Genomic DNA, 13,998 nt, shown 5'->3' on the forward strand with positions numbered 1-13,998 from the left:
TGTGTCGTGCGTGTGTCATGTATTTAACGTTACACTCTTGGCCCCCAAGATCACCCCCAGACATCATCACACCCTGCGACTTTTTCTTGTGTGGATACGTCAAAGACCGTGGTGTCTTTGTGCCACCATTAGCGACTAATCTGGATAACCTCAAAAACAGAATCACGGTAGCGGTGACTTCAGTGGAAGAGAAAACACTTTGAGAGGCGTTTGGGACGAATTCAACTATCGTCTCGATGTTGTCCGTACAGCAGGTGGAGGGCACATAGAGCATTTATTAATCAAAAAGAGACCTGATGGTTCAATGAGCCACTCTGTCTACAGGAAAGATACCCATACGGATTGTTACCTGAAACCGGATTCCCACCACCATCCATCCCAGAAGAATTCCCTCATCAAGACTCTGCACCATAGAGCCCAATGCATATCCGACCAGGAACACATAGCCAGTGAACTCAAGCACGTACACCAAGCTCTTAAGGCTAATGGTTATTCCGACTACACAATCTGTAAAGCTATCACTCCAACCATGAAGAAGGACCCTCTTGAGGAGCCTTTCAAAACCATCACTTTACCCTACATTGCGGGGATCACAAAAAAGATCTCCAAAATCTTGAATAAACACAAGATCCAGGTCCGATTCAACACATTACATAAAATCCATGATCTGGTTCCGTCTTTAAAATATGTGATTCCGGACATACAGTACCCTGGCGTCTACAAACTAAGTTGCCTCTGTGGTAGTAGTTACATTGGAGAAACCAAATGACATGTCTCGGACCGCATTCGTGAACACAAAGCAGACCTTAAACACGGTAGGACCAACACCTCGGCCGTGGCAGATCATTGTTATAATTCAGTAGGCTCACATGACATTGACTTCTCCAAGACGGAGGTTCTTTGCAAGCCATCTGGCTACCATTAGAGATTCGTTCATGAGGCTATCCACATATACAAACACAGAGACAATTTCAACCGAGAAGATGGATTCTGGCTTAGCAATCATTGTAAGGATTCGATAAACCATTTCGGGTCTTAATTGATTGTTCACGCTTATGGTGGCTTTCAGACCGCATCCATTATTTTCGTCTCCCCCCTCTTCTTTTCCGAACATAGATGGACTCGTCCGTCTGAACAAACTGTCAAATCCCTCTCCGTGGTGCTGACGTTTAAAAAACTCGCCACTTTTTTCAAATTTTCTTGCTGTGGTTTTCACACCTGATGATGATTGCTTGTGTTACAGTCGAAACGTCGTGAGAATTTTATTGTTTTATATTTTTATTATTGTATTATTTCCCTTCTCCGTGACTTTACCGAAAGAACCAAGAATATGAATCCCTGCAGTCACGAAAGCTTTAAATAAACATTTATAAAGTGTTTAGTAAAACTTGATAACTCATTAACCCGTTTGTATCTTTTTGTGTAATTGTAACTTGTTGCCATCGTGAAATATACTGCTTTGAAATTGTGCCCATAATTTTGAAACACCCGGTACATGTACTGTATTTATGATAGTACAATTCGCTCCCTTCACACGCCTGCCACTGCACACACAAAGCAATCGGTATTTGTTGTCCAAACATCCCATGGGCCACACGTCGTTCTGGGGGTGGTTGCGTAGAGGTGCATCTTCAACGTTCAGTGTCTCATCAGCAGCGTTAGGCTTGGCTAGAACCACAGCAATGCTGGTGGTGAACTGACAGACGTTATAGAGCAAGTGCCCTCTCCGCTTACACGTGATGTCTTGATCTTTAGGTGAACTGATTTTAATAGGTAATTTTTTTAGTGTTCGTCCCAATGGGTTTTTACATGAACAATTTAATTTAACTCATGTACACAAAACACGTTGATAAGAAACTGATCATTGGATCTCCGTTCAGAATGTACGCGCATTATGCATGTTTAACTTATTTCGCTTCATACGTAGCCAACCACGCTGATCGGAGGTGCGCGGAGAAGACGCTGTGATCGAAGCTGCATGAGCTAATTCCAAGTTGGAGATCACAATGCAGATGTAACCGCACCTCGACATGCCCAATTCATGCTGCCATTTGTTCTGCAGCCCGTTGTCAATCCAGTGCTGGACGAACGCCTCGTCCACTCCGTATCGGTCATCGGGATTGTTTAGCCATACTTCACCACACTGGTCAGTGCGGGGTTGGTGGGGGCTGTAGGGGTGGGGACCCAGGACAGGTTTGGCTATCACTCGACACTAATGTTAACCGTGGCTGGGAATCGAACTCAGGTTACCACGGTTCATAGTTAATCATTGCGCCGCCGCTCCACAGCGATGCTAAATATCACGCGAGATTCGATGTCAATTTAACTTCCCCGTGACTCCCACTGGGTGGCAGTGAAGCTCCATGCGACTGGAAACTCTCTGGGAGCGTCAACATTCGTGGTGTCAATCGGTCTCGGTCAATCCATTTGCTGGATGAATGACCCCCCCACGATCCTACGATTTCATCGCTCCGCCTCTGCCGAGGCTGCCGTTCCCCGAACGCGTTCACGATTGACCACGGACCATTGACCCCCTTCTCAGCAATGTGCCCTGCACAAACAAGCTGGGCTGCATTGCTGAAGGGCTCTCAAAGTGTGGTCCCAAGAACACCAGTGGCCCGATGTTTATACATTTTGTTTTGGACGTTAATATTTTTAGTCGTGATATTTAATTTATAAATGAAGATAGGTAAACTACTCCGATTAAACTACCGTAACCCTGATATCTTAATGCCCCTTCCTAAAAAAAACACCTGATAGCTGTGTTCACGAAAAAAATGGGGTTCCGGTAATATGAATCATTCAGTATGGCTGGTATTTAGAGAGAGTGAAGGGAATGCATTTTGTCACCAGGGATAGAGGGGTTTGGGTGGTCCGCGGAAATGTTTGGATCGGCTGAGTAGTCCGTGGCCGAAAAAATTTGAGAAACACCGCTGGGGAGTTTGTACATAAGAGGTTTTTGGGTTAGATCGAGTAAATATAAACGTGTCATTAAACTTGTCACCACACGGCACAGGCAATTAGTAAGGTTTGTTATGTTAACAAAACATGCCAATTCGTTACCAGTGCGACACATCGCCAGTAATTACAACTAGCTTCATCAGGCGACAGCCAGAGTGGTGGAGAAATCCTAGTTTCTTCAATTTTCTGTTTTGAAGAAGAGTATCCTCCCCATAGAGGTTACTCGGCTTAACACGTAGGTTTTCAACCAATACTACCCATAATAGCATGCACATACGTTTTATGTGTGTGCATGTTGAACTTCTTTTGCACTGTGCGTAGCGTGTTGGCGACTGCTTTACGAACAAGCCCACTTTTCTTTCTGTTTGAACATACACGCAGCGTCTTATATACAGCATATAAATGTTACCTCATAGCAAGATGCTGCAAAGAAGCAGTGGGTGCATTTATTCCATAGTAGAGATGCAGTCAGCCATAGGCAGAGGAAGAATTACGAGTAAGGTAGCGAGCCTGGACTTGAACATGGAATGGGAGTTGACAGCACGAAACACAAATGTAGATGCTGCTATTAATGACAGTGTGGTGTTTAATTTGTATTCGGGCAGCGTTGTGGTTAGTGCGAATTCTAAGGTAAACCACTACAAACCACTGTTCAAACCCCGGCCAGGGCTTTGACTCAGCTCATCAACCCTTTTTTGTTCGATTCAGTCCCACTCGGTAGGAAGTCAACATTGGTTGTTGGATGTAAAATTGACCCTTGCCTAAGGGACGTGGGCTTAACTTATGCTGCTCACTGACTTAGGGCTATAAACGTTGTTCCACTTTGGGGGGACACAGTAGCGAGATGTTAACTACCTCGCCTGATACACAGGAGGTCGTGGGTTCGATCCCAAGCGTGACGCCTGCTGTATATTTGGAGTTTGCGTGTCTCTCTCTCATCATCATCACGGTGGCTAGGAGATGTTAACTACCTCGCCTGATACACAGGAGGTCGTGGGTTCGATCCCAACCGTGACACCTGCTGTATATTTGGAGTTTGCGTGTCTCTCATCATCATCACGGTGGCGAGGTGTTAACTACCTCGCCTGGTACACAGGAGGTCGTGGTTTTCCCCGTGGTCTTGTGGAATTTTCTCCGGGTCCTTCGGAATTTTTCTCTACATTTAGAATCAAAATAAATTTACACATGATAGACCACTTCGTTGGGCTATTATTTGTGTTTCAGGTCACTTCTGAAAACGAGTTACATAACTCAGTGGGCTTTACCTGGTAAAAGAATCAAATAGAATATGTTAGTAATAGTAAACACTTTGTAGGGCCTTCCATTCTGATCCTCTTTTCCCCATGCATTCCTGTCCCTAGGCCATCTCCACGTCTACTCCGCAGTATTTCATATCCTGCCTCACCGCATCCCCGAATTAAATGAAATCTGCCCCCAAAAATTATTTCAGTAAGGAGACACTGATTTTTTTCTGTGGAAAACAATGTCTACAGTTACAGCCAACAATGTAAAAGTTATCATATCGAGGTAGGGTTAGCACAACTCATAACAGTGGTGAGTGCAGTGCTTAGAGCAGCAAGCAGTTTGTATGCTTGCCATGCCGGTAGATTTTCTCCAGACTGTAGATGCTGCATTTAAATACAATACTGCAGCTATGCCGTTCTTTGATTTCTGACAGCTGTATTGAGGTTGTGAGCAGGATAAATGATCCGGAAGGGCTGGAGGTTGATATGCACATCCTGCAGACTGCTTATCTGCCCAGTGGGGGATCTGTCTGAAGTACAAATTTAATTTGTGGTCTGTTCCCTTCACATCTCTGTCCAGCTGTGGTCACCGTGATCTCTGGAGCTCCAAACATTTCCTGTATTTCATGCAAACAACATTAATGGAATTAGGCTAATCTAATTCATGGATTTGGTTACACTGCTCCGGCCAACCGGCAAACTCTGTCACCCAACGGATCCGCTTATATATTGGGTATATCAAAGGAGAATCCGTCCTATGCGAGTTAAATGCATAAATCTGCACGTTAAGGCAGCTGCTATTAGTTCAAAAATTGGCTACCGAAAACGGGAAGCAAATAGAACTTTACGGTTAATTTAAAACGTCTGGTATTCTTTTGGAAACAAATGCATGCAGCGTCGCATAATTCTCGATGGGCAAAATCAGGACATGTCATCATGTGAGAAGTACTTCTGGAAACAGAAAAAATATATCCACAGTCCTGATCAGGGCCTACCATTGCGAGCCAGCTTATTCCATCTCAATAATTAATTTTACATCGGCTTATTTAATATTTTATGTTTGTGTTATAAATATTAACTTAGCTTTCCTGGGGATCAATTAACCATATTTGTCCTCCTCATATATATTGGCCTCTTTGAGAATCAGAATCTTTATTGGGATAAAACATTTTTCCAGAAAACATTAATAAATTTTAATTGCGATTTTTTTACTCATCTAACCAAAAATTCACTGGGGTAAATGCCTAATAAATCAATAACTTTCATCCCTTTATCAATCCACTGCTGGATGAAGGCCACCCCACGCCGTGTCGGTTGTCTAACCATACTTCACCACGTTGGTCAGTGCAGTGTAGGTTGTTGAAGGGGTAGCCCACATCGGTGCTGATTATAGCCGTGGCCCAGGCTCAAGACTCACGTTTCTGGGTTCATCCCCACCATATGCATGTGTGCTTATTATTAATAATAAAAAAAACACCAATGAGAATGCTTTAATGAAGTTTTCAAGATATGATTTAATGATTTGCCACAAATACATTGGAATATTATGGCAAATATCAATGTCCGATGCCTACCCAGTATGCACATCATGCAGGCCGTCTAGTGTATTTAAATACCGTTAGAATTTGTTACCAAGCTACAGTATGTAATGGCATAACGCCTATTGGATGTGTTATCAGTTTAAAAGCAGGATAATAACCAACTGGGAGTTTAATGGCACACAACACTTCAGCATAGGCCTAATGTTCAGCACACATACAAAATGCGTTATGTTGTATGACTATACGCGGAGTGAAATACATAGCAGATTAACATATACGGCAATTGTAATATTTAAATATGTACATCACGATTTCACTTTGGTGGCGAAAGGGTGCATTTTTAATTTATTCGGCAAACAACGACGACAATGACAGGAATTTACAAAACATAAATTAAAGGCCTCTAGATACAGCAACTTTACCATTTCCCCCTCGCCAGTTTAGCCTCCCAAACCTATACACAAATAAATCCTGGCGGTCCTCTCGTTATGAACAGTCCGGGAGAGTACAAACAAAAACAGACATCAGCTTTGGATAGATTGCGCTGGCATGCGCTCAAACACACTCGCACACACGCTGCTAGGTTGCCGTCTGTGTGACCATCCAGTTGGCATAGCGCACTGCACTCAGCTCTTCGTTGGTGTACTTCGCGTTGCCGGCGTCTTTGTGGTCTTGCGACGTGGGCTCGTGCGGTGGACGATCCTCCGACCAATCTGGGCAACTCATGCCTATGATGGGAAAACAAATGACGTGTCGTCATCATCTGTGGCATAAGCACGATCACAACACCCTTACCACATGTCTTGGCATTACCCAACTTATTGGATACTGCCACAGTGGTGTAATGGTTAAGCCCACTGGAGTTGTTATGCTGCAGGTTTCCAGTTCGATTCTAAACTACACGAAAACTAAACTATTTTTTATTTGACCAGGTAAGGCCCACTGAGCTGTGTAGCTCTTTGTTAGAAGTGACCTGGCCACAAATGATTGCCCATTGCAGTGGCTTATCACGTGGACGTTTTTAGCAGACAAATACTCTAAACGTGTTTCGACTAAAATGCGGAGAGACAAACCGGAGGACCCGGAGAAAAATCCACGCGACAACGGGGTAAACATGCAATATCCAAATACACAGATGTCAAGATCGGGATCGAATCTACGGCCTCTTGTATACCAGGTGGGTAGTTAACGTCTCGCCATCGCGGGAACCATGAAACGATTCGATTTCCCGGCTCGGCAGTTGAAACAATGGGCAAGTTTCTTGATTTTCCTCCCCCACCTCTGTTCACTGAGCACTGCAGTATAAATGTTGACGCCACAGTTAATGGATCTGCAGGCCGCATGCGGTGGAGTAAAGTGTGGATACACCCGACCTCTGCCAAGACTACCGCCGAGACCCACATGGCACGGGGCAGCCCTCACCCAGCAGTGAATTGACAAAAGAGTTGTACATATAAAAGTGTTAAAGCATTAAAACAACAAGCAGCAGCCACCTTCGTGGGTTAATATGAATGGACCGGTTTTTTTTTGTATTACTGTATCAACCACCATTTTAAAATTACAGATGGAATCCAATTATCCGCATTGAAGAGGGGGAAGCGATCGTGGGTTTGGGAAGCCATCGATAACCCAATGCCTTGTGACAGTTATGAGATATTGGATTCGCTGTGATTTCCGATACAAAAATCAAGCATTTTCCTTACAAAATACAATTATAGTGTGGGCCTCTAATGTGGGTAAAAGACATTCCAGCATTTCCTTTTAATACGAACGCTTTTTTGTTAAACTTTTTCTCCAATTGTATCCCAATTGTGCTTTCGACATCATTCCAGGAAAGGAAGACTCCATTTGGCACTCTCACCGAATTCAAGGTGTAGGTAAAGCGTATGGTAGACAATTTGAATAGCTGTGCTGAATCATAAAAAATGCGTATGATGAAATCACCCGGAATGTACATAATCTCATTATATCTCAGAAGCTGAGCAGCATCGAGCCTGGATACTACTTGGATGGGCAGCTACGATACTTAACATGTGTTTTAGGCTGCGGGCTTGTGCTGTGGATATCAGTGAGCAGTGCAGAAAAATGTACAGTTGTATTGTACTTCTATGCTCCCCACATCTACCCACCCGCATTGACAGTTATGGTGAAGTATGGTCAATAAATCCCCTCGCTACTCAGACGGTGTGGGGAGGCCCTCGTCATCCAGCAGGGGATCGACAATGGGCTGGACGTGTGCACAATGTGGACTGGAAAACTATTTCCCTGCGAGTTGGGCTGTTAATGCGGGCACACGTGAAAATTTGGAGAGGAATGTTCGGAACAGCCCAAAGCTCAGAAACTGATCTATTTAAAAATATAACTATTTTTTTTGTTTCAGCAGGTAAGGCCCACTGAGCAATGTAGCTCTTTTTCAGAAGCGACCTGGCCACAAATGATAGCTCAACGAAGTGGTTTATCACGTGGAAATGTATAGCAGTCAAATACTCTAAACGCATGTTTCTGAATGTGGACGCACAAAACCGGATGATCCGGAGAAAAATCCACGTGGAAAACATGAAAACTCCAAATACATCGAACCCACGACCTCTTGCATTCCAGGTGATGCAATTAACATCTCGCCACCGTGGTGCCCCCAGAAGGCGAAGGCTCTTGCGAGAAGCTGGTCAAACAGCCGCCACAATCTCCACTGTATGGGGAGGGGGGGGGGGCCTTCATCCAGCAGTACATCTGCGCTGTACGCATTTTCAGTAAGTGAACGAGCGTCGGCTGCCGCTTGCCATAGAGCTTGTTCTCGATCCACGTGGCGGGCAGGCCTCGCATGGCCGCGACCGCCTCCGAGTCGTCGCACGTCACCAGCGGCGTCTCCTCCTCGCCCGTGCCCTCGTCGGAGCCGCCGTCCTCGTAAATCGACGCGTCCGACGCCGCCGGCGCCGTGAGATCCAAGTAGTCCTGCGCAACAACAACAACGGCAATGATGGTGACGGCAGCGACGGTGTGGGTATGCGCACCTGTTGATTCGTGCTAATTTAAAATGTGGCCAATAAAGTGGTGACAAGTTTTGAACATTATGAAAGGCTTTACCAATGTAAACAGCTATTGAAGATCGCCGACAGTATAACCTTGTCAGGAGGAAGATTTCAAGCGAATGACCGAGTAGTGCACATAGGATTACGTGCTGTAAACAGCCCATCTGTATCTTGTACATATTGAAACACCACTGACATCTTCCGTCAGAAGTAAGTTGGTATATTGAACTTCTTTTGCACCGTACGTAGTCAACCGTGCTAATCGGAAGCGCACAGGTGATGAACATGGAAACACAGGACGGAGACCGAGAATGCACGGTCAGGAGTTGGTGGGATAAAGCGATGGGGCGAGGTTGTCGAGGATTGTGGAGATGGATGTTGGGGGGTGGCCCAGGGCAGTAGTTGAGTGGAGAGCGAGGAGCGTGTGAGCGCCAGGCAGGAGATGTAATGCCACTGAAATGTGAGCCCCTATGGCTAACCACGGGTGATCACATGTTTACTGATTGCCGATTCATATTTTGTAAATAAAATATTTGAAATCAACAAGATTTTTCGTCTTCATCTGTGTAATTCGTATAGTTTCCTTTTTATTACACACGTCCATTTGGCTTATAATGAGTACAACCAATACATTGTACGATGAATTTCACATTTTAAATACACCGCACTTTAAAAACTTGCAACCAATGTAAAAAAAATGCTCATATTAAATTAACTTTATTTAACTCTATTATTAATCTTCAGTTAATTTTATTACCATACATATATTGCAGTCAAACAAGGATGCCCTTTGATACATTAGTGTGGAATGTGTTCCTTACAGGCACACAGACAAATATCCCCCATATAACCTTAACAGACTGTTGGGGTAAGTGCCAATCTTTACACAAGTACTTATTTGAGTCGACGTAGAGGAGGCCCAGGACCGGTTCAAATAATCGTCATTGGTGTTGGCCATGAGCGACAATTGAACTCGAGTCGCCAGGTTCGTAGAGCAGGTCGCTATCCACTACACTACCGCTCCCCACTACACTACCGCCTCCTGCAGGCACACACACACTCTCAGCTGCAGTAATCATCACCATTAAAACAAATGCACTCAAAACAGCACGGGGGCACTGGCACAAGATGAACAATAGGGGGGAGGGCCCATTCTGCACAAAGCCCCTTAGTTTGCTGATAAATTGCAGCCACGCATCAGCGGTGACCTCACACCATGGAGTGGTCTCCAGAGGCTCCTTACTGTTTACTGCTTAATGATCCCTTGTAGCAGGTGGCCCCTTAGACACATGGACTCGTGGCGCCGCGGTGGCGAGGTGTTAACTACCTCGCCTGGTATACAGGAGGTCGTGGGTTTGATCCCAACCCTGACGCCTGCTGCTGTGTATTTGGAGTTTGCGTGTCTCTCTCTCGCCGTGGCCGCGTGGAGTTTTCTCCGGGTCCTCTGGTTTTTTTCCTCCACGTTTAGAATTAACTCCCGTTTAGAGTGTTTGGCTGCTATACATCTCCACGTGATAAGTCACTTTATTTGGCTATCATTTGTGGCCAGGTCGCCTCTGAATAAGAGCTATGTAGCTCAGTGGGCCTTACCTGGCAAAATAAAAATAAGCTTTAGTTTAGCTTAGGAAATGTGTGGCTTTCCAGTCCTCCACAGGAATGGCCAACTGCAGCACAACCATGAAGTGTGACCTTTTTTTGTTTAAAGGAGTGGCAGAGGTGGGACGCAATATCATTATCATCACTAATATCATTCACCACAACCACCACCACCACCATCATCATCATCATTGCTATGGTTATTGCCACCATCATCATCACTGTAATCATCGTAAGCAATATCATTACTACTGTATAGCCAACATCGTGATTTGACGATAAGAATTTTAAAAAGCAGAACTGTTCAGCTGTGTGGGATTCGTGCCTCAGTGCCCCATACCACAGGGCTGTTCTAGCAGGGTGCAGTGGAGGAGCATCTGTGTAACAACACATTCAATTAAATATGAAGCCTGTGTCTGGTATGCAGATTGTTTAAGAGCTGCATTAAATCACCGAGACGGCTGTAATGGGACCGGCATGTCGCCCTGCCTGATGAGGATGAGACCTCTGCACAGATGGTACACAAATGGGTGACACAGGGCTACTATAAACACAGACCATCTTCCCTACAGTCTCACTGAAACATGCACGAAAAACAAAAGTCAGATAATAACTTTGCGTATCCAAGTGGGAGTGGAGAGGTCGGTGCGGTGGAAAGGGGCCACTGCACTACAAATGCTGAGAGACCCCAATTCCATTGCAGTGCACGGCTAACAACAGTGGTGAGTGATTGATGAGCCAGAACCGGGGTGGCTCCTCCCTACATTAACCCACACTGCCCAGTGGTGAAGCATGGCAACACAACGGTCATGACTGATGCGGCCTGGGGAGGGGGCCTTGACACGGTAGCGGATGGAGAAAGTGCTCAACATTTATTGTAATTAATATTATTACTGATTTAAAGCTTTCGTGACTGCAGGGATTCATATTCTTGGTTCTTTCGGTAAAGTCATGTAGAAGGGAAACAATATTTTTTCCCTTCTACGTGACAATATTGTTTCCCTTCTACGTGACTTTACCGAAAGAACCAAGAATATATAATATTATTACTATTATTAATTAAAGTAACAAAAAGTACCGCATGTTACATCTATGTCAGGTACATCGAACAAAGACGGTTACCGCATTGCGTGCTTTCAGATGCGCTTCTGTGGCCGTCTGGAATGTTCTTCCAATATTAGGAAGCCACTGGGAGCTATGCACTTTGAAATCTAGATTGAAAACGGATTTCTTTAGAACTGCTTTTTGTGTTTAGTTTGTTGTCCTTCCCTGCACGGTTGACTACGTACAGTGCAAAATAAGTTCAACATACATGAATGTCTATGCGATGTCACATATTTATCACGTTGACGCGGATGAATATCAGCGCAACCGCTCAGTGTCAAGCCCTTAAACGCATTCAGGAAAGGGCCAACTCAGAAAAATTATGTTTGGCAGTTCAATTCTAGATGTGATCTTAAGACCACCACCACCACAGAGCGACTCAGTGTTGTGAACAAAGTCATTGGATCTGACGTGGCATATAAATAATTATAATGATGTCATTCAAAGTGTCCCCATTTTCAAATAAACATTACGCGGTGTTCAACTCTACTTGGTAGACTCGGGTCAGTGGCAAAAAATTCCACTTACCTTTGGCTGTAACAAGTTAATGCCGAGGACAAACACTGTAACTTCTCTGTTTTACCCGGATGATTAGGTCACCCCTTCTCCAGAATTTGAACTTGTGACCTTCCGACTGCTCCGACTTGGTTATTAATTCGCAGCTGTCCCCGTGATATTATAGAGTTAAATACAAATTTCTGTTGCAATTACGTTGATTTTAATTATCAGCCCGGTTTCAAGTTTCATGTATTTTTCCATTGCTGCTTTTGTCAGTTGCAGTTTCAAAATTTTCAAGTCAATGTAATTCTTTGAAATACGATCAGCTGTCGGATCATGTGACCTGCAAGTGTGTCTTTGCAGCACCACTTGCGTAACTCAATTCCCGCGACTTGATATTTCATCTAATAAGATGTCTGCGAATGTTAGAAAAAGGTTAACATTGCATATGATGCACTAATTCGATAATCCTTCCCAAGTGTATTATCAAGGGACTGAGGTTGAATTATGTCAGCTGAGCTATAAACATGAAAGGAAAACACTGACCAACAGGGAGTCTCGCCACAGGGTCGAGATTTAACTCTTAGCGAGCTAGATGGTTCAATGGGACAATGTTGACATCCATATCGATGAACTTGCGCTGGCATTGCTGAGATCCTGAGTTCAATTTCTTGATTCCCACTTCAGTTAAAACCAGCTTGTCACCTACAGCTCCTTCCATAATCGCAGCCAACTCACCAATCTTTATTATATTTATAGAGCATCTCAATGCAACTGTATTTAGAGACTGTATTCAAAGTAGAGGGGTGTGAATCATCATACGTTAGACAATCGATATGTATTAGGTACAAAAATAAAGGGGCAGACCTGCAAGTGCTTGCCGATGCCACTGCTGGCAGAAGGGCTGCCACACGAGGGAGCTCCAGAGAACCACTCTAGAGGGAATTTGGCCTACTCTTCCACACTCCCCGGGTGTCTATGAAACGGTGCAGAGCCCGAAAGCATTGAAGAAACTTGCACCATTGTTTAAATTTCCCTGCTGGAAGATCGAACAGGCGACCTCTGGATTGAAAGTCATGCATGCTGACCGTTACACAACAGCAGCATCCACACCATACGGTAATTGATTGGTCGTGGGTTTCTTAACTTTCACATTAATTATAATCTGTCGCTTCCCAGCATATTTTATTTATGTGAATGTAACGTCAGCTTTCTTACCTCCACAATTGCTTCGAAATGATTTCATATTAATCAATATGAGCACCACTATGCATTTCATTGGTCACTGTGACATGAAATGGCAAAACTGTAAATTCAGTGCTTACTAAAAGCACTTGTCACTTAAAATATCAATCAAATTCACCCCAAGCATGGTCCATTTAATTTTTAGTTGTGGAAAGGGTTGGCTGCGTGATCAGCGGTGATGGTGGCAGTGATTGTGCTGTGTATTTACTCTGGCGGTGGTGGCTATGTAAGCGGTGGTGGCTATGTAAGCGGTGGTGGCTATGAAAGTGGTGGTGGCTATGTAAGCGGTGGTGGCTATGTAAGCGGTGGTGGCTATGAAAGTGGTGGTGGCTATGAAAGTGGTGGTGGCTATGCAAGCGGTGGTGGCTATGTAAGCGGTGGTGGCTATGTAAGCGGTGGTGGCTATGTAAGCGGTGGTGGCTATTAAAGCGGTGGTGGCTATGTAAGCGGTGGTGGCTATGTAAGCGGTGGTGGCTATTAAAGCGGTGGTGGCTATGCAAGTGGTGGTGGCTATGAAAGTGGTGGTGGCTATGCAAGCGGTGGTGGCTATGTAAGCGGTGGTGGCTATGAAAGTGGTGGTGGCTATGTAAGCGGTGGTGGCTATTAAAGCGGTGGTGGCTATGAAAGTGGTGGTGGCTATGTAAGCTGTGGTGGCTATGTAAGCGGTGGTGGCTATGTAAGCGGTGGTGGCAACGCAAGCCACCATCGCTATGCAAGCCACCACCACCTGTAATCCAGCACTTCGGAGGAGGCGAGGACTGGTCGATCGCAAGATTGTGA

General features: G+C 44.7%; 1 protein-coding gene across 1 annotated transcript in view; it reads right to left on the reverse strand.

The window, feature by feature from the left end:
- Nucleotides 1–5,694: 5,694 nt before the first annotated feature.
- Nucleotides 5,695–13,998, reverse strand: part of RET (ret proto-oncogene) — a 75,308-nt gene continuing 67,004 nt past the window's right edge. Inside the window, exons 19-20 of the mRNA XM_032969454.2 lie at nucleotides 8,527–8,698; nucleotides 5,695–6,474 (exon numbers count right to left, since the gene is read on the reverse strand). Coding sequence (XP_032825345.1) covers nucleotides 6,326–6,474; nucleotides 8,527–8,698 — 321 coding nt within the window. The 3' untranslated portion in view covers nucleotides 5,695–6,325. The remainder of the gene's footprint in view (nucleotides 6,475–8,526; nucleotides 8,699–13,998) is intronic.

Source organism: Petromyzon marinus, chromosome 41 (assembly GCF_048934315.1).
Source record: "Petromyzon marinus isolate PM22_M1 ecotype Great Lakes invasive population chromosome 41, UKy_Petmar_22M1.pri1.0, whole genome shotgun sequence".
Classification (NCBI taxonomy): Eukaryota; Metazoa; Chordata; class Hyperoartia; order Petromyzontiformes; family Petromyzontidae; genus Petromyzon; species Petromyzon marinus.